This window comes from Trichechus manatus, unplaced genomic scaffold, assembly GCF_000243295.1.
Source record: "Trichechus manatus latirostris isolate Lorelei unplaced genomic scaffold, TriManLat1.0 scaffold00088, whole genome shotgun sequence".
Taxonomy (NCBI): domain Eukaryota; kingdom Metazoa; phylum Chordata; class Mammalia; order Sirenia; family Trichechidae; genus Trichechus; species Trichechus manatus.
This window is the reverse complement of record NW_004444024.1, coordinates 5,346,226-5,367,245: the sequence shown is the minus strand read 5'-3', so window position 1 is coordinate 5,367,245 and position 21,020 is coordinate 5,346,226. Positions and strand designations below refer to the sequence as shown.

At 49.2% G+C, this 21,020-nt stretch overlaps 1 protein-coding gene across 2 annotated transcripts; it reads right to left on the bottom strand.

The window, feature by feature from the left end:
• Positions 1-658: 658 nt before the first annotated feature.
• MOGAT2 (monoacylglycerol O-acyltransferase 2) lies at positions 659-20,995 on the bottom strand. Of its 2 annotated transcripts, none has more exons than XM_023736569.1 (6): positions 20,868-20,995; positions 14,578-14,756; positions 4,715-4,919; positions 4,189-4,363; positions 3,314-3,539; positions 659-1,751 (listed from the first exon to the last, which is right to left on the bottom strand). In XM_023736569.1, exons 1-6 carry the CDS (start codon positions 20,956-20,958, stop codon positions 1,482-1,484), a joined length of 1,146 nt encoding a protein of 381 aa, XP_023592337.1. In that variant the 5' UTR covers positions 20,959-20,995; the 3' UTR covers positions 659-1,481. The 2 variants fall into 2 exon arrangements, with proteins under 2 accessions (XP_023592337.1, XP_004382034.1); XM_004381977.2 differs by having other exon boundaries at positions 3,340-3,539.
• Between the last annotated feature and the right edge of the window lie 25 nt (positions 20,996-21,020).

The window sequence follows — 21,020 nt, the reverse complement described above, 5'->3', positions numbered from 1 at the left end:
GAGACCCCCGACCCCTCACTGCTGACTCCCAGAGAGAAGGGCCTGGAAGGTAAAGAGGGAGCAAGGGCTACAGGGATCCCTGTCCCAAACCCAGAACTCCACAATTCTTCTAGTCAGGGCATTTGGCCCTGCCTCAGCCACTCTGCAGACACATACTAACACACACTTCATATGCAGCCTTCGTTCTCTGTGCTGGTCTGTTCTGCCTTTTAACACATCCTTTCCCCCTTTTTACCCTACAGAAGAGGGCCAGAGGTGGTCCACTTGAGGCTGATGGATCAGGAAGGGGTCAGTGGGATCTCCTCTGGCCCTACCTGATCCAGCTTCCAGGAAGATTGATACAAGGCCAAAGGGCCAGGCTGGGAATCAAAGGTGAGACTTTGACCAGCCCCCTTGGTTGAGGGGTGTTGTTGTTGATGTATGTTCTGAAGTCGATTCTGACTCATAGCAACCCTGTAGGACAGATTAGAACTGCCTCATAGGGCTTCCCAGGCTATGATCTTTACAGGAGCAGATCACCAGGTCTTTCTCCCATGGAGCTGCTGGTAGGTTCAAACTACTGACCTTTCTGTTATCAGTCAAGTGCTTAACCATTGCACCACCAGGACTCCTTGGTTGAGGGGTAGGGAGGGAGAAAGGAGGACTAAAATAGAATCCCTTCATTTAATGAACTGACATTTATTGAGCCTCCCTTTTGTATCAAGGTCAGGGGCTGAAGTTGCAAAGGACGAATAAGAGGTCTCCTCGTGGAGCTTTCAGCATATGCAGAGCAGAGACTCAGAGGTCATCTTAGCCAGTTGGGGAAACTGAGGCTCATAGGAAGGGCTCAGGTCTCCATAGCCTCATTCCAGGGCCTCTGGCTGTCACTCCGTAGTGAGTGCAGGGCTCAGTGGCCATGCTCTCCTGTCCAGTTTTGAGGAGGGAGGAGCTGGGACAGGTTGCAGGATGAGGGGGTTTGTAAAAGGGCCTAAAGCTGGTGGCTTCTTCGGCGCTGTCACTCAAAGTGTTGTTATCAGTTGCTGTTGAGTCAATTCTAACTCATGGTGACCCCATGTGTGCAGAGTAGAACTGTGCTCCATAGGGTTTTCAAGGCTGTGAACTTTCAGAAGCAGATCTCCAGACCTGTCTTCCGAGGTACCTCTGGGTGGATTTGAGTTGCCAACCTTTTGGCTAATAGTCGAGTGCTTAACAATTTGTGCCACCCAGGAACTTTTCACTCAAGGTTAGAGGAAGAAAACCTCAATAATCATTTACTGTTCTCTTTTCTCTGCCCACTGAGAGACATTGCAACCAATGATTTCAGAAATCTTTCTCTTCCAGGCCCCTCTCCCATTTCACAGATGAGTAGATGGCGGCCAAGGAGAGGGAGAGACTTGCAGAGATTTCATAGCAGGAGTGCAAATCAGGGGTGCCAGAGTAGTCTCCTCTCCCACTTTGCCAGCTCTGATTTATGGCCTGGTATGGGTTGAATTTGCAGGGGTCTAGGACGGCTCTGGAAACACGTTCAACCAGCACCTCCAGGAAGCCTGCTCAGAGCACAGCACCTCCAGCTGGGCCCCACAATGCCTTCCATGGCTGTGACCTGCCTTTTGATGCTCAGCAGAACTCCAAGTGCTGGTCAATGGGGATGTTGAACTTGAGCTTGTGGGCCTCAAAGAGGTTGCACAGCTCCTTGATGTAGCGCTGGTGCAGATGGTCCACCTCCTCCTGAGAGGGTCGCAGTATCTTCCGCACCTCGATAGGCTTCCCCACTGTAAGGGACAAAGGTGGGTGGTGGCCCAGAGTGGAAGCACTGGGGGTCACAGGGCCCCTTGGGGCAGATGCCCACCCTCATGGTCATCCCTGCAGGAAAGTGCTCTTACTGCCATCCCTTTCAAACCTACTTTCAGGAGATTGATTCTTTTTATTTTTTTCATTTACTTTTATACATTTTAAAGGAAAATTTTAGCTTTGTTGAAATGCTCAAATGTTAACTGTACTTTTTTTTAAATCAAAAAACTTTTTTTATTTTGCTTAACTATGTATGACAAAACATTTGCCATTTCCACCATTTTTACATGTATTGGGTAATCGATTCTGATATAACAACAGCCAGCATTGCAATGTCCCAGGCAATGTGTTAGGTGCTTTATATGCATTATCTCCTCTCATCCTCATAATAGTCCTAGGGGGATAGAAGCTATATTGTTCCTATTTGATGGGTGAGGCAATGAGGCTCAGAGAGGTTAAGTAACTTGTTCAAGGTCACACAGCCAGGAAGATCCAATGCCAGGTTTCAAATTCTGGGGATGTGCTCTTAACCTGTAAGGCCATACAGTTCTGGAAGTCTACACTGCTGCAGTTGCAAATGTCTGTATTTCTATGATAAGGCAGGCCCACAGCCCAAGCAACTCTTCTTCCCCTGCCGCCTCCCTTCACACCGACCTGCAGTGCCTCCTCATCTTTGGAAGGGGTCAAGAAGGCCCTAACCAACCTCCTTCCCCTGGCCCAACCTTGCTGGGAAGGCAGCTCCTCTGACTTCTCTTGGGAATAGCTCTGGAGGCAGCTGTCGTATTATAATTCATGAAACTATTGCCTTACAACACAGGGCAGGGCAGGGCATGGCATAGGGGTTCACCAAGTCTGTGCTCAACTAACAAATACATGGGTGGATGGAAACAAATGGACTTCCCTCTACAGATTTGGCAGGGGAATCTGGTAGGATAGTAGGAATCTGAAAAGAAAACAAAAGAGGTGTCCAAACAGCTGAAAAAGATGGTACTAAAGCTCATGCCCATTACTCACAGGAAAATCCCTCGAGTTCTAATTTAAAACCTACTAATTGCTACTTTGCACACAATTTTAACAGGTTTGGAATGGCCTTTTCTTAATATATAATGCCTTTCCCTCCAATAAGCCTTATTCTATCCTCTGGGTCAAAATTAAACCCTCCTTCTCTGGCATAATAAAAAAATCAGAGAGAGCCTGATTCAAATCTCAACTTAGTTACACAAAGGCAATGTGATCTTCTGGAAATCACTTAAACTTCTCTGAGCCTTATTTAGGTTGTTAGGATGTTGTTAGGATGAACTGAGGTGCTGCATGCAAGGCGGGCAGCGCCGTGCCTGGCACACAGCAGGTGCTCCGTAATCAGTAGTGACTGTTGTTCTTCGTGTTTGTTACAGATCTCAGCTCAAGCTGCCTTATGTAAGGGTTATCTGCTTGTGTTTCTGTTCCAGTCTAGAATGTAGGCTCTATGAAGGCAGGGATGTGGCTGGCCCATCTCCGTGTCCCCTTGCAGCACCCAGCCCAGACCCCTTTTCCTACAGCCTACCCCTCCTAGTCTGGATCTTGGCTCACCCACGGTGGTGATGGGCCGGCGGTAGGGTAGGAGGCCAAAGCTGTACTGGAAGACACCACGGCCGTGGAAGAGTGGGAGGGAGATACCCATGACACTCTGCAGATGGTTCTGGACCCAGCGCAACCAGGAGCCAGGAGGGTTACTAATCTGGTCAAATAGTTCATTCTCCCCAAAGGAGAAAATGGGCACCAGAGCTGCCCTGGAGGGAGACAAGAGGTGAGGGTGTGTGAGAGGCCCCAGAGGAGGCACAAGCTGAAAGATCTCCTAGCTTTCTGCAGGAACCCTGCATCCAGGAATTGGAGCAGAGGACAAAGCCCTGGGCTGGAAGGAGGATGCCTGGGTTCTCTCCCGGACCTGCCATGGCCTTGCTTGCTGATCTTGGGCAGGTCCTTGCCCCTCCTAGGGCCACAACCTCCCAGTTGCACCATGCCAGGTAGACCAGAATGCCTCAGAGAGTCCTCTCACATATAAAACATCTGCAAACTTTCTAGAAAAATCTCCCCCACCCCTGCTGGCTCCTATGCCTCTAAGGTGCTTCACCCCAAGGTGGGAGAAATGCTCTGGGATACACCGCAAACGCCATTCTTCCAGATCCCATAGGTCTCAGGTCTAGTGTCAGTTTTGGGGGAACATGTCCCTTCCCACCTAGTCTCTTTGATCACTGAGTCTCCCCTTCTGGAAACTTTTCTGGGTATTTGGGTATGAGACAGTACATCTCTCACCAAAATATAGTCTTCATTGTGAGTGGACTGAGAATCTAATCTGCGTTAGTCTCTGTCTTCCCACCAAAGTATAATCCTTGCCAATTGCCAATGGAACCCAGAGTGCTTGTCCCAAAGGCTTGATACCCGTGCATCAGAGCGAGCTTGACAAAGCCCTTGCGGTTCTGCAGCAACAGCCTGTAGGCTCCAGGTTGGGCATCCAATGCCTCCTTAGAGCCCCCTATAATGATGGCCAGCAGGTTTCCGCCTTCCTTCCTTCTCAGCAAATGATCAACACTCTCCTTGTCTGATGCAACCAGCCCTGGGGAGAGAGGAAGGTGGGTCAGGTATGGGGTGAGGGGACAGGGACTGTGAGGGTGGAAAGGCCCAGGAAAGAGATGGCCAGCAGTGCCCACAGAAGCCTGGGATCTCCCTACCCTCACCCTAGGCTGGGAGTTCCCTCAGGTCTGGGACTGAGTTCTCCCTCTTCCCAATTCTCCCCAGCCCATTGCCCCATACAGTGCTTTGGGAAGTGCTTCCTTGGGTCTAGCCTGCTTCTCCCACTGCACATGTTCTTGGAAGAAATATAGAACTGTTGGCAGCCATCTCTAAAATCCCCCCTTCCGTGCCTGCAGTCTCATCTTCTGAGCTACTCAGGAGTGGGAAGACTCACCCCCGGCCATGATGTAATCCCTGAAGAAGGGGGCCCGGAACCACAAGCTCAGCATCATCAGATGGGGGCGGATACCAGGGAAGAGGGTAGAAAAGCCCGTACTCTCGGTGCACAGACTGGTAAAGGCCCCGGCAGCCAGGACCCCATGGGGGTGGAAGCCAGCAAGGTAGTTCCGGGACGGGTCCAGCTCAGCAGTCTTGACTAGCTGCAGGGACAGCAACCTGGTGAGCGAGAGCTGGTCTTGTGTGTCAGTCCTGAGTCTGCCACTCACCAGCTGTGGGACCTTGGGCAAGTTGCTCCCCCACTCTGAGCCTTAGGTTTTTCATCCATGTGTCTGACCATCCTGGGTTCTTGTGAAGACTGAGATATCATGTGTGAAAGTACCTGGTGATACTATGCTGCCAGCTATGTCACAGACTCACTGATTGTTTTGGACAAACTGCTTCCTCCTCAGGCTTCTCATCTGTAAAATGGGGATACTTGGCCCTGTCCTGCCCACCACACCGGGTTGCTAAAAAGCTCAGATAAGAAGGTGCCCTGAATTACAACATGGCAAGATATAATTTGAAGGCATCCAATGACCACACGGGGGCGCTACCATGCTGGAAAGCTCTGTTTTAACAAAATTCAGTACAGGTAGTCCCTGACTTAAGAGCAAGGACAAACCGCACTTAAGACCGTCCTTTTTCTTTCTTTCTTTTTTTTTTTTGCACACCTTATCTTAGTAATATGTACTACATACATTGCAGCAGAGGGTAATTTGCTGATGTTATCGTTCTCATGACAACCCTCAAAGACAAAAAAGATCATATTTATAAAGATACTGATAGTAAAAGGCAATAATGAAAACTAAAAAAATAAAAATGAGGTATTTAACTTACGTCAGAGCCCTGGTGGTGCAGTGGTTAAGCGAGACGGCTGTTAACCAAAAGATCGGCAGTTCAAATCCACCGGCCGCTCCTTGGAAACCCTATGGGGCAGTTCTACTCTGTCCTCTAAGGTTGTTATGAGTCAGAATCGACTAGACCACATAGGGTTTTTTTTTTAATTTATGACGGAGTCATCGGAACGGAACCCCGTCTTAAGTCGGGGACTACCTGTACAGTATAAGAAAAATTGGCAGGTAAGAACTGGGAATGAGCATTCATAGGAGATAGCAGAAGCAGATTCTTGCAGGGTCGAAAGAGCATGCAGACCAGGCTCTAGTCCTGTTTACTCCTCTGTGCAATGCAAGCCTCTAGCTGCATGGCCCTCTGCTGCCACCTACACCACCCCTCCTTTCCCTTGGTCCGCTCCCTCCGCTGGCCGCAGGAAAGTCTGTGGCACAGCGACTTGCATGGACCTGGTCAGGTCTGAGCATGGAGGGTGTAGCAGGATCCATACAGATGTTGTGCACTGAGTCACAGAGGGACAGATGCTTGCTTGTTATCAGAGGGTTCTGGTTGAAGTGGGAGGAGGGGGTCCCTGAGCTGACATATGCCTTTTGAACAAGGCTGCTCTGCGCAGGCTATGGAACAGGCTGCGAAATAGTTGAGTCTGCAAAGATTATAATGTGGGTGGTGATTTCTTTGGAGTCTATCCCTCCCCCAGTCTGCCAGGAACTGTGGGGCTCACCCCTTTCAGTGCCCTGTGTTCTGGGAGCCCCAGCCGTCAGAGTTGGAAGGGTCCCCAGAACCCTCGGCCTAACTAACCCTCAGCCCTAGGCAGGGAGCTCCCTGATAGGGCTGCCCAGGCCCTGCAGTTTGCTCTCCCCCAGGACAGGGTGGCTCTTTGCACTCTGGCTCAGCTTTGCCAGGGTGAAAGGTCATCCTGTCATCAAGCTGGAACTTGCCGTGGGTGACTCCCTGAGGCTTCATGTTGCTGCCTCTGGGGCCACAGAGCCTGGCTGTTCACTCTCAGAATAGCCTGGAGGGACTTGGGGACAGCAAGGAGGCCCTGAGATTGTCTGCTCCATCCAGGCTGAACAGCCCCAGATTCTCCCGTCCTTGATCTGGACTTGGCCTCTGCAAGCCTTCCCCCCACAACCAATATGCCCTCTGGGTTACCCACTGACTCTTTGCAGAATGGAGCCCTGGTGGTATAGTGGTCAAGAGCTCAGCTGCTAACCAAAAGTTTGGAAGTTTGAATCCACCAGCCACTCCTTGAAAACTCTATGGGGCGGTTTGTGTTTGCGGAAGGGCTGCAGGGACCACAGGCAGAGGGGACCATCACCTCCCCAGATGAGGACAAGCCTCTTTTCCTCAAGCAGTGGGGGATTTTTTGGATGTGAAAATACAGAGCAGAGAAATCTCTGGTTATTCTCATCCAAGAGGAACTTCCTTAGGAACCCACCTGATGTTGTTTCTTTAAAAACATACCTTACCCAATGCATCGAAGCACTTGCTTAAAACTTCTCATTCTCTGATAGTGGGAGGGTAATTTTGCACAACTTCTGTAAGGGAAATTTAGCAATATCCATCAAAAAAAAAAAAAAATTCAACTGGACTTCTAACCCAGCAACTCCACTTCTAAGAAATTTAGCCTACAAAATGTCCCACACTTGTACAAAATTACACCTGAACAAGGTTGTCATCTGTCACTTTTTTTTTTTTGTGGTATAAAAGACTTGACATCCGCTCAAATGGACCCGTTTACACAATTTATGCAACTTTCACACAATGGACTACTGTGCAGCATAGAGAAGTGGCTAAGTACTTGGCTGCTAACTGAAAGGTTGGTAGTTTGAACCTACCAGCTACTCCATGGCAGAAAGATGTGGCAGTCTGCTTCTGTAAAGATTACAGCCTTAGAAACCCTATGGGGCGGTTCTACTCTGTCCTATAGGGTCACTATGAGTTGGAATAGACTTGATGGCAGTGGGTTTTGGTTTTGTGTGTGTATAGAGAAATAACCTGGTGAGTGTGAGGGCCCATGTTGAGACATCTATGTGCATGTATCTATCCAAGTGTGTGCACGATCCCATTGAGGCCCCATCAGCACCTCCCCAGATGCAACATCTTGTGGTATCTTTCTGTGCTACCCTCTTCTATCTGTCCCCTGTGCCAAGTCTATCACCCCATCACTATGAGGGCCACAAGATTAGAGGTCACGTGTCTGATACATCTCTGTGTCCCAGCACAGCAGGAGATGTTCTAAAAAGACTATGGAATGAAGGAATGAATGAATGAACCCATAAACAGAGGAGGCCAATACAACCTGCCTTGGAAGGAAGGCCCCCTGGCCCTGATCCTGCCCTAACATGTCACCTGGCTTCCACTGGCAGGGAAAATAAAGTACTGGGGCCCTTCCCTGTCTCCTAGGCCATGGCCTGATAGAAGGGAAGGCTTGGTTTCTCCCCTGGCCCTAGCAGGAACTCACTATGTGGCCCTGGGTTGGGTTTCCACCTCCCTAGGCTTCTCAGTTGATAAGTTCTCAGCCCAGCACTCTCCCTCTTCCATAGTCACGCACTCATCTAACAGACACTCATTAACACCTACACACATATTCCATCAATTCTAAGATGCACCTTTGTCATATCTGAACATTCCAAAATCAACTTTAACTGCAAGAATTTTTTTTTTTTTTTTTTTTAGTGGTACATAAAATACCAGTACGTCTTAGCACTGAGGGTCTCTTAGAGTTGAAGAAATACAGTATGTGCCAGGCACTGAAGCCAGAAAGAGTGACAGAAGGGCAAGCATTCCCAGCACCTATTACATTCCAGGCACCTTATCTACACCAACTTGCTTCATCCTCCATCAAGCTTCTGAGGGAAGTACTGGTCTGACTGCTGCCATTTTACAGATGAGGAAACTGTGACACAAGATTAATTAACTTGCTCAAGGTCACACGGCTAGTAAAGTGGCAGAGCCAGGATTTGAACTCAGGTAGCCTGGCTCCATGTGCTTAACCAGCAGGCTCTGCCACCTTGTAGGAGTCCCCAAGTTAAAGGTGGTGGGGATTAATTGGGCAGTGGGGAGCATGTGCACTTCAAGTAGGGGAACCAGCACAAGTGACATGACTCGTGCCTGGAGAACTGGGCTGGCGAAGGGGGAGGGAGAGGCAGGTGAGGAGTGGGCGGGCAGGGGCCCAGAGTGCAGGGACCCGCAGGCTGTGACAGAGATTAGATTTTATTCCAAGTGTAACAGGAGTCTCTGCTGTGTTTTAACATTTTATGTGGATCATTCTGGCTGCTGTGTGGAGGATGGACTGCAGAGGGTGTTGGCAAAAGCGGAGCCAGTTAAAGAGATGACTGTGGTCAGGATTTAGGGTAGTAGAGGAGGAGAGAAGGGTCAGATCTGGAGGAGTTTAGGAGGCAGACCCCAGACTCTAGAGCAGTGGTTCTTAACCAGGGGCGATTCCCGTCTCACCCAGGGGATGTTTAGTGATATCTGCAGACATTTTTGATTGTCACAGCTTGGTAGAGTAGCAGTGGGGGAGGGGTGCTACTGGCATCTAGAGGGTAGAAGCCAGGAAGGGGACAGACCTCCACAACAGAGAAATGTCTGGCCCAAAATGTCAATAGTGCTGAGGTTGAGAAACCCTCCTTGAGAGCTACATGACTGAGAGAGGGGCAGGAAGGGCAGTAGAGTGGACAGGACGGGGAGCTCCCCAACCCGTACAGGGAAGTCTCACAGATGAGGGTGAAGCTGCACTCTGTACCAGCACCATTGTCCAGAGAAGAGGTAGGACTCCTGGGGATATCCAGGAGACAGGCCTCAGCTCTATGTGAAGAAAGACCCTCTCATAGGCACAGTCCTCCAATACGGAAAGGAACCCTCTCAGGAGGAAGTGAGTGCCCTGTCCCGAGGGCTGTGTAAGCTGGAACTCCTGTCCTGGGTGAGCAGCTGGCCATTTAAGTCCCGCTGACTCAGGTTAAGAGACCCCAGTGTGCTGAGAGGAGGCTGGGCGGGCGGGCGTTCCGGGCTCTATGTCCCTAGCGATGCCCGCCAGGCTGTGGAGGACCTGAAGGTTTGTCCCAGGTGTGTGTTTGGGGTGAGGGGTGGCTGTGAGGGGCTTAGGGAGGTGCCTTGCACTGTCATAAGCCTGGGTTTGACATTGACCAGAACTGTGTGGGCAGCAGTTCCTGACAACCAACATCACAGCCCTGGCCACAGCACTTCCTCCTCCTAAGGCCTTGGACTATGAAGACAGTGTTCGCTCCAAGATGATGAAACACTGATAATGGGAGAACCCTGCTCCTGGGCACTTCTTCAGCATGAGGTGGTGATTGCTCCTCCTACACTAAACATTGCCTGATTCTCCATCATCGCTCTTTGAGAGACCCACAGGGTGACTTTAGAAAGTTCCCAGGCCTGAAACCATTTCCTAATTTTGCTTGAAATTCCACCATTAAATGCTGTTCATAAAGTCACAATAAGAAGTGGCAGAACCTCAGAAATCATCAGAGGACCACTCTCATTGGAAGAGTGCAGAGAGGCTCATGAATGCCAAGGGAAGCTTGCAACAGAGCTAGGACTCCCCATTTCCTGCTCACTCCAAGATCTCTGCAGGGCCTATGATGTAAAGGTGTGTGGAAGTGCCAAGCCCCACTCTTGCAGGCTCCAGCCTAGGGCAAGCAAAGTCAAAGAGAACAGCTTCTTGCCCTCTGCTGGCCACTCAGTAGTACTGCCCACCCTCAGTCAGTGATGGTGCAAGAGGCCTCCAGTATCAACAATTCTGCAAAACTATGCACGTGGAATTTCTGCAAATTGAGTCCAGTGTCCCAGTGTGATAGGATAGGCACAGAGCCACCTCAGCGTAATTTCTGCCAAACCTGTAACTTGCAGCGACTCCAGGTGCAAAGAGGCCCAGATGCTCTCTCCTTTGGAGGCCTTGGGCTGACCAGGGGACAGCCCTCGGAGAACTCTCAGTTGAGGACCCCAGTTGTGTGGAATGTCCTTCAATGGCCTCCATCACCTTGTCCCCGAAAACCCCTCCAGCTTCATCACTGGGAGCACCTTCTGCTTTAGTCACATTGAACGTCACACTATGGCTCAAAAATCATAGTTTGGCAAGTTTCCTGGCCTTTGCTTGTGCTGCCTCCTTTTCAGGACACCTCACCTTTCCCCCATTTCCCTGGTGAACTCAGGAACTGACTCACAATGGGAGGTGATATCAGAGCCAGAATCAGGGGTATCACCAGGGTTGGTGTCACCCAGTGCAGGTAATTCATGGTGTCAACCCCCCTATGCTAATTACCACAATATTGTAGCTAAAACACCAGAAATTTTGACAAAATCAATGATTATAAAAACACTGACAGCAACGAAAACAATAGCCGGTGCTTGTGGCACGTGCAGATGAAACCACGTGATTCCAAGTCATTGTAACTGAGTAATAATGACAGCTCTGACCAGAGCTCATTAAAAAAAAAAAAACCCATTGGACTCATAGAGACCCTAAGTAGATAGCTAGCAACTCAAATCTACCCTAAGTAGATATAGGACAGAGTAGAACTGCCCCATAAGGTTTCTAAGGAGAGGCCGGTGGATTTGAACTACCAACCTTGTGGTTATCAGCCGTAGCTCTTAACCACTGCACCACCAGGGCTCTGGACCGGGGTGCGTTAGAAGGATCAAAAAGTAAATTAGCATAGAGTTTTAGCCTTGTAGGTATGTTATTAATGTAAGCTGGGCTTACGAAAAAAGCTATTGTTTTTATAACTAACTACAGGGATATTTTATAAAAAATAATGAATTTCTGCTGAAACACTGCACAAAAGTTTTATAGACAGTCATCTGGTATCACCCCTTCTGACAGTGCCACCACGTGTCGTCTGCACCCCCCATGCCCCCTAGTAATGCCACGGCCCAGAATCCAGAAAGCTCTGCTATAGACCAGACCTGTTTAAGGTTTTCTTGGGCTCTTGATTTGAGGTCTTTCACAAGAACTCCTCCCCCTGGAAACTCTGACCTCCATGGCACAGAAGAGGGAGATGGGAGAGGAGAGGGAGGGAAGGGAGAAGTTCAGAATCTTAAAGCTTAGCGATCCTGGGGTGGGGATGGGGGAGTCTGGCCATGACACACCCATGGCTCCTCTCAGGAGCAAGCAAGCCATATTTGTCTCTGCTGATAAGACCCTGGGAGGAGGCCCAGAGGAGGAAGTAGATATGGTGGGCAGGGAAGGCTCCCCGTCTGGACGCCCCAGGCCTGCTCAGCCCCTGACCCCTCGCCCTGCCCTTTAACATCTAAGGAACGTGTAAGTCTCTACCCAGACTCTGTCCTCTGCCTAGACCCTGCCCCTGCCCTGCCATGCCCCACCCTTGCCTTTCGACCTGGAGGCCCTGATCACTGGAGGTGCTAGGGGCCCCGGCACCCCATTTGTTGCCGAGCCTTTGCTTGTCCTTGTAGGGCCCCAGGACTCTCAAAAGGTAGCAAGCTGGGAGCCCTGATCCTGTGGCTGACACCCCATGACTCAGGCAGTGGTTTAACCTCTGTGAGCCTGTTTCCTCCACTCTCTCACACTGGCAGCCCGGCTTTACCAGCCAGGGCTCGATTCCTGGAGGGACAGAAAGAGGTGGTGCTCCTGGATGTGGGGGAGAGGTGACTAGATGTGAAGGTCAGAGCAGCAAGGCCCCAGGCTATCGGCTATCCTTCCCAGGCCCACAGCCACACCCATGCCTCCTCAGAGTCCCCAGTACTCAGTAAAATAATAATACAGGTAGTCCTCAATTTACTATGATGTATTCAAGTCTCAAGGGACAACATGTATGTATGACTTTTTTTTTTTTTAACGTTAGTAACGTACCGCATACGATGTTACAACACACAATTTGCTGATTTTATCATTCTCAGATGTTCACCTGCGGATGTTCAAGGCTATGATTTACTGTTCAAAACACTGCTGTATATCAGGTTATGGCCTGGTCTACAATGAAGTTGGTGTTGATGTCAGGAGTTGGAAGGGATAGAAAGTTGGGCAATGTTCAACTCTAATGTCACAGGCTTTCGCAAGTGCCTGGCAGCCGTTATTATTACTTCATTGTTACGACACTGACGCTAACGTCATTGCAGACCAAGCCTGATCTTAGTCGCCATTTCATACCAGCAGAAGCATCGGTTGTTAATTTCATTGTCAGAGTAAATTTTATGATTTGGGTATTTTTTTAATGTATGCATGTATTAAAATATATCTATAAGTTTATATGTAATGTTTCCAACCCCAAAGACAATATAGATCTGATTTATAGATACTGATAATAAAAGGCAATAATAATGAAAACTGAAAAAAAAAAAAAAAAGAGATACAGTTGTCCATTGGTATCCATGGGGGGACTGGTTCCAGGACCCCCATGGATAGCAAAATCCTTGGAAGTTCAAGTCCATTATATAAAATAATATATGCATATCACTTATGCACATCTTCTAGTGTACTTTAAATCATCTCTAGATTATAATACCTAATACAATGTAAATGCTATGTAAAAAGTTTTTATATAGTACTGTATTGTTTAGGGGACAAAGACAAGACTGGAGGCAAACAATGCTCAAACACCGAGGGTTGGAGAGAGACTGAGGATCTGTGACAGGGTGGCAGGCTATAACAGGGTATGCCTACACATGATTTCATTCGTGTGTATTTACTGTAGTGCTTGATGTGTGGCAAATTCAAGTTTTGCTTTTTGGAACTTTCTTTTTTTTTTTTTTTAAATTAAAGTATTTTCAATCTGCATTTGGTTGAATCCACAGATGTAGAACCCGCAGATACAGAGGGCCAACTGTATTACATCAGAACTGACTTACGACTGTCATCAGAATAGAACCCCTGTCGTAAGTCGGGGACTACCTGTATTGCCTACTTATTCACTGAGAACCTACCAGTTGCTTTGCCTGCTTTGTCTCAGTGGATCCACACAATCCTGTGAGGTATGTGGTATCATCATCATTTTACATACGGGAAAACTGAGGCTCAGAGAGACTACGTAACTTACCCAAGATCACACAGCTAGTAGGTGGCAGCCCTAGGGTTAGAATACAGTCTGTCTAGCTCCAGAGGCCATACCCTAGCTAGACCTTTCTCCTTCCCTGTTTCCCGAGGAGCGTCAATTGACCCTGCCAGGCACGTCTCTGTGTCTCTACTGCCTTCCCCATCCTATCCCATCTGGCCAATTAATCGTCCCTGCCCAGCTGCTTAGATCCAAGGGTTTAGTCTGTCTGGGATTCAGTAAAGGAGCTGAAGGGTCTGCTCACTTAAATCCAGAGACTGACCTTCGAATCCAGGGCCAACTGTCCACCAATGACCACAGGGTGCCCCGAACCAGAGTCAGAGATTCAAAGGCACACAGAGTGGGAGGGACCAGTGTGCTTACTGGATATGGGGGGAAACTGAGGCTCAAAATAGGGTAATGCCTGGCCCAAGAACACACAGCATACCAGAGTTAGGGGCAGAATAGAACCTGAGAACCAATTCAGGCTCTGTCCCCGCTACTTTTATCCACTGCCAGTGCACAAACTTTGAAACCAGTAAAAGAACTTGCCATGTGACCTTGGGCACGCCTTTTTCCCTCTCAGTGTCAGTCTCCTCATCTAATGAAGGCAAGTGTGGGCCCAGATGGTCTCTTAGGGCCTGTGAGTTTATTATCTTCACGCTCCAAATTTGGGCCACTGGGGAGTTTACACCTGTAAGATACATATGTGTGCCACACTATATGCCCTACGGAGCACCTTCAAATTCTGTACATTTGTCAATCCCCATATTGGCCCCTCATGTCTACTGTATAGGTGGAGAAACCAATACCAGAGAGAATCTGGGACTCTCCCCCAGGTCATATAGTGGTGGATGTCCAGCTCCTGTCTCCCAGCCCAGTATTCTGTTCCCTGTACACAGGAGATGTGGGGCCTTGTGGCCCTGACCCTACCCCAGCCACTAGACCCAGTACTCACCGAAACAGGGAAATAATCCTTCATGTACTTCCACACGATCGAGCGCCTTACGAACTGGATGGACCTGCCCCCCTGCCATGGCTTGTCCCAGTCCAGGTACCACCAGATTGCATACAAGACAGTGAGGAACCAGAATTTTGTGAACAGGAGGCCTATGAAGACCACAGTGCAGATCTGGGCTGGGGAGGGAAGTAGGTGCCGTCAGTGGTCAGAGGTCTGAGAGTGAGGCAGGTGAGACCCCCAGACTAAGCTGTCCCCCTATGCCCAGCACTGGCAGCACCGTTCTATCCAGCCCTCAATCCCAGGAGGAAGAGATCAGTTCCCCATGCCTTCAAGGAGGGAATGCAGCCAGCCAGCCCAATATCACACTGGGAACATGGGTTTGAACCTAAGTAGGTCTAACTCCTGAAAAAACTGTCATTGAAGATCCTATGGAGCACAGTTTTACTCTGACACACGTGGGGTCACCATGAGTCAGGACTGACTCGACAACAACTAGTACTGTTAGACCTCACTCCTTTTTTCCCACTGCACTTCTTGTTCCAGTTGCCGTTGAGTCAACTCTGACTCATAGTGACCCCATGTGTGTAAGAGTAAAAACGTGGGTTTTCCGTGGTTGATTTTTTGGGAGTAGATCACCAGGACTTTCTTCCAAGGCACCTCTGGATAGACTCGAACCTCCAACCTTTTGGTTAACAGCTGAGCATGTTAACTGTTTGCACCACCCAGGGACTCCCCCACTGCACTAGACTGCCTCATTCACTCCAGTCTCCCCCTTTCCCAACACCCTCCAGTAAAGTATCCCTCATTCACCAACCCAAAAAACCCCTTTGCTGTCAAATCGATTCAGACTCATAACTACCCTATAGGACAGAGTAGACCTGCCCTGTAGGGTTTCCAAGGAGTGGCTGGTGGATTCAAACTGCCAACCTTTTAGTTAGCAGCCATTTAACCTCTGTGCCAACCACTGTGCCACCAGGGCCCCATCAGGTGTCAATTAATGCGTACTAATACAGTAGATGCTCAGTGAGTGCTTGGTAGACAACTGATTGGATTAACTGTTCTGCTTTCCATCTTTTGGCATCTCAGTGACAAAGAAGACCGTCTTTCTGCCGCCCCTCTGTCTCATCTTTCCAAAGACAAGTCTGGCCAGTTCCCTCCTCTAATTAAAGCCCTTCCATGGCTTTCCCATAATCTCTCAAGGCACAGTGCAACCATCTTAGCCTGGCATTCATGCTCCCTATAAGCTGGCCCTATTCCTCCTGCTCCAGCCTCACCTCTCCCGTTACACACCCAATGCTCCAGCCACACTAAACTGCTTGGTGTTCCTAAAACTCACTGAGCCTGCTTCTGTCTCTTAAGAGTTTGCTTATGCTGTTTCCTCTGCCTTCGGTGCCCTTTCCTGGTGAAGGAGAGAAGCAGGAAGGTGCCAGTGCCTGGCTGCCCTGCAGGTCAGGGCTGCAGCCGGGCTAGGTCCAGGCCCAGTGTGCAATTCCCCTCTGAACCAACCATCCTACATCCCTTGCTACACGCTAATTCTGGCTTCATCTCTGAGTCAGGTGGTCTGGGGGGCAGCCCCTAAACTGATGCTCCTGGAGCATCATCCCCAGAGAATATACCTCCCTCCCCATGCAGTCATACTCAACATCATGCTCTCATATTCTTAAAGAAGGCTAGCTCCCAGTTGTGTAGTCCATTTGAAAGTAGGATGGACTGGGACTGCCAATCCTGGCTGGCTTCCTGAAGGAGCAGACTTTGACTCTGAACTGTAGAAAAGATTCATCAGCCAGAAGATGCAGATTGGGGCCCACAAATGTTCACTTGACACGGAGCACCTCTGATGCAACAAGTGCTGCTGGTACAGCCGTGAACGACAGAGAAATCCCTGCCCTCACGGAGCTGACTTGCCAGTGCTTTGTTTGGTGCCCTTAGGTTTTAAACACTGTTGGATTAGTTATAACAGTGAAAAATGGGGAGGCTTCGCATACAAACCCAGATACTGATGTGTCCTGAAAAACTGGAAGAAATCTCAGCCCTGAATAGGCATTCTTCTGGGGCAGCTCCTTCCTCTGGGCATTCCCACCCCCACTCCACGCCCCCGTTCCCAGACTGGCCGCCAGTCACCACCCTAACTGAACTCTACCTTACCTTCCTGGCCAAACTGCGATCCCCAGAATGGGTGGGAAAGGACCATCGACTCCTTGTGGGTTGGTCAGTGTATTTTTTTTTTTGTCTTAAATATTTTATATTAAAATTCTTAAGAAAGGTTCTGGGAATGGAAAACTTGGCAAAGGATATTGGTGATGGTGGCACAACATGATTGATGTAGGTGATCTCACTGTATTATATACATGAAAACTGGAATTGCAAATGCTGTGTTCTGTATTTTTACACTTTATAAAAAAGAAAAAAAAGGAGGAGAGGAAGTTGTAAAACGGTAGGAATAAAATGCATCATTTGTGTGAAAAAGAACATCTGTGCATATATGATTGTACATGGAAGAGAGAATGGAAGGAGGTCCATAAATTTGGGGGAAGGAGACAGGATGCCAGGGACAAGGATGGAAAGGAGAATGACTTAATCTTATTTATTTTTTTACATTAAATTTTTTTAATGTTAAAAAAAAAAAAAACAACTAAAAATAATAAAGAACCCCAGCTAGGGCTCCCTCCCCTCAGGCAAAATAAAGGTCTGTGCCCGTGGCTCCCACTTTAAGAAAGGCAGCTCTAGAGAAAAAACAAACAAACTGTTAATGGTGCTTACCTGGAGGCCAACATTTTGTTCTGGATGTTTTACAATAAATATGTACTACTTTTGCAGTCAGAAAAAAAAAAAGGTTAGGGGAAAACACAGGGCATTTGTACTTGACCAGAGAAGACTTCCCCTACACCACCCCACCCTGGGCTCCCTCTTTAACTCCTTTTAGCAGACAAAACACAGACTGTGAGTCTTTACAGTTATTTAGGAAGGGAGACACTTTTTTTTCATTCAGTCCTCACAGCCCGGAGAGGGAAAAGCTTAAAACCTCACTTTACAGAGGCCCACAGAGGGTATGTAAATTGGCTAAAGTCACACAGTAAGTTAGTAAGGTGGGATCTAGGATTCAACCCTATTCTTTCGGCTATATAATGCTCCTGACATTCATTCATTCAACAAATGTTTATCTTCTAACTCTTCTAAGAGCTAAAGATGCAGTCAAGAACAAGACAAATTCGGTTTGAATGGAGTTTAACTTCTTGTGTGAGAGTGTGTGAATTGTGGAGGAGGGCAAACAGACAGTAAATAAGTAACCAATTTGGAAAATATTTGTTCCAGACTCTAGGCCCACAGTGACTGGTCTTATTGGATTTCTCCAGCCATTTCTTGCCACTCCCCAAAATGCATCCAATAACTCCAGGGTATACCAGCTGTTCAATAACTGTGCATAGCCCCATATGCCACCTTGGTTCCCCTGCCTGGGAGGCCCTTATTCTCCGGCCAGCCTTTAAATCCTTAAGTATTCTTTAAAACTCCTCTTAAACACCACCTCCCTGAAGCCATTCTTGCTGTGTTACTCTTCTTCCTGCCCTCCACCCTATCCCCATGCTGCTCTTCGTTCACCTGTTAGAACAACACTGCTCACACAGAATGGTAACTAACTGGTGGCTTCTCCCCCTGCAGGCCCCACAAGCCCCTCAAAACCAACTGCCCTCAATCTCACTCCCCCTGATTTCCCACACCTTCTTCTTCCCAGTGCCTGAGTTGGGTGAGGACAGCCAGCCATGCCTTGGACAAGCCCTGGCTTCAACCGGGCCTCCTCCCTCCCCCTCCATGCACACTTGCAGCCACCTGCCCTGTGAATCCCATCTCTAAAATCTCTCTTGAACCAGGACACATCTCTCTACCAGCCTCTTCCGTCTAAACCAGGGGTCAGCAAACCTTTTCTTAAAGACCAGATCGGAAATATTTTAGGCTTTGCAGCCCAAGAGACAAATTAGAGGTCATTATGTAGGTATGGGGCCATGGTGATGCAGTGGTTAAGACCTTGGCTGCTAAACAAAAGGTCGGCAGTTTGAATTCACCAGCAGCTCCTTGGAAACTCTACGGGGCAGTTCTGCTCTGTCCTACAGGGTCGCTATGAGTCAGAAACGACTCAAAGACAATGGGTTTGATTTTGAGTTTTTGGTATGTAGGTACGGATATAACTACTTAAAATGTAACTATCTTAAAATGTTAAAACCATGTTTAGATTTCAGGCTGAACACAAACAGTAGGCAGGACTTAGCCCCTGGGCTGTAATTTGGTGTCCCCTGATGGAGACTGTGACTGCTTCCCTCCACCTGTCTCTTCCCCCACACCCTGAATACAGTGGATGCCTCCACTGCAGCCACAGGGACCTTTAACACACAGATTGGACCTTGTCACTCACCTACCTAAAGCTCCCCTTTCCCTCAGGATCAGCTCTCTCTCCTAGGTACAACCTCCTAGACTGGCATGAGTGGACCCAGACACCTTTTCTCAGCTGTCCTTCCTCTGGTCCTCCAGGCCCCAGGTTGCTTTGATGCCTCAGTGCTACTCTTGAGGTTCCCAGGCTCCTGTGATTTCCAGGCCTGTAGGCATGACCAGGCAGACACACTTCTGCTCTCAAAGCTCACACAAGTCAAGCTGGGCACAAGGTCCCTCATCTGCTGTCATCCATGCGGATCCACTGGCCCTGGGGCACAGATCACCTGGCTCTTGGCTCCCAGTGCCCTTTGTTTCTTGTTGTTAGTTGCCATCAGGTGGATTTCAACTCATGGTGACCTTATGTGTGCAGAGTAGAACTGTGCTCCATAGGCTTTTCAAGGTTGTGAACTTTCAGAAGGAAATTGCCAGGCCAGTCTTCCAAGGCACCTCTGGGTAGATTTGAACTGCCACCGTTTTAGCTAGTAGCCAAGCGCTTAACCATTTGTGCCGCCTAGGGGCTCCTCCCCAGTGCCCTTTGTCCTGAGATGGGGGAGGAGCCAGCAGACCTCACTGCTGCTCTGGGCTAGGACCTCCCTATGCTCTGTCCGCCCACTGTCGCCCATATCTCCTCACAGCACCCTCTGCCCCTCTCACCTCCCACTGCCTCCTTTGCCTTTCTCTCTTTGACTACTGCCCAGGTTCTGGCAACCCTGGGCATTTAAGATAATTTCTCCGCTTATCTGTGTAATGAGGATAAGCCAGGATATTAAAAATGTGTAACAACCCTTAGGACGGAGACACTGACCATGGCTGGAGCAGGGTCCTGGAAGGCCTGCTTAACCTGGGGTTAATACTTTAGCTGCAAAATTGTGGGGAGGCTTTAGCGGAGCATGATGGAGGGGAAAGGGATCAGGAAAATGGCTACTGACCAACCTGTACTGAGTATGTCAGTGTTTAACAGCCAGGATGGTGGTATCTGTGTACAGGCTGAACACCAGCCCCAGGGTAGCAGTTCCCATCCAGTCAGGTGCCAACAGAGGGAATGAAAAATCCCACACACTCACAGTCACTCTTCCTTCCCAATCCACAGTCCCAGCTCCTTCCAAAAACATCCCCTTCAGCAGAGCTGGAGTTTGGGTGGATATGCCCTCTCTGGCCACCATCAATGTGTTTACTGGCGAGGAGGGGCAGAGGGGTGTACCCACACCCTCTTGTGTGGTCACAGCCCAGGGTCCAGCCAGGTGTGGGCTGGGCAGACATAAGCACATTTCTTCATTTAATCCCCACATTTTTTATTCAAGCCCTGTAAGGTCGGGATTGTTGTTGCCATTCTGCAGATGACAAAGTAGAGGCCTGGAACAGTCAGGCAAGGGTCGGCCAAGGCCACACAGCTGGTAGCTTGCCCAGCAGGAGTCTGACGCCAAGTTTGCCTGATGCCTACTCACTCCTCTGTTCACCCTGCTCAGCCTGCACTTTCTCTTCCCCTCCAGTTCTTTCCCTCAGTTTCATCCTCTCTGAAAGCAAGGAAGGAAATCCATCCTTTCTGAGCCCCTCCACCCCTCAAGAGCTCAAAACTTTCCCACCTCAATCTTTCCCTCTGGCCTGGGGCAGGATGTCCGTCCAAATACTGAGGGAAGCCCAGGAAAGTGAAGTAACCTGCCCAAAGCCATGGCCTCTATCTACCCCTTCCTCAACACGTACACCCTCCTGCACCCCCCAAAGGATGCTGCACAGGTCCAAGAGATCTCTCTGGGCAGGGTCCATAAGTGCAGCAAAGCCCCCCTTTGGACAAAAGTCTTTTCTCTCTCAGTGACCTTTGTGCACCTGGAGTGGCTGCTTGGCAGGTCCCAGGTGCCCTAACTTACCCAGAAACAGGAAGGAGAAGACCCACTGCAGGACTGCCAAAGTCTGCAGCCTGCGCTCCCATGGCACAGACAGGGGCGCGAACTCCACCATGCCGACACCTCTGCCTGGCTCCGGCTGCTGCGTCTCAGAGCACTGCTGTGACCCCAGGAACC

What these genes read in the sequence shown, in the direction of transcription:
- MOGAT2 (XM_023736569.1), bottom strand. Translation starts at nt 20,958, where the DNA reads ATGGTGGAGTTCGCGCCCCTGTCTGTGCCATGGGAGCGCAGGCTGCAG. An exon ending in AGGATTATTTCCCTGTTTCG is followed by an intron (nt 4,920 to 14,577) that starts GTGAGTACTGGG and finishes CTGTCCCTGCAG; the next exon opens with CTAGTCAAGACTGCTGAGCT. An exon ending in CAAGATCCAGACTAGGAGGG is followed by an intron (nt 1,752 to 3,313) that starts GTAGGCTGTAGG and finishes TGTCCCTTACAG; the next exon opens with TGGGGAAGCCTATCGAGGTG.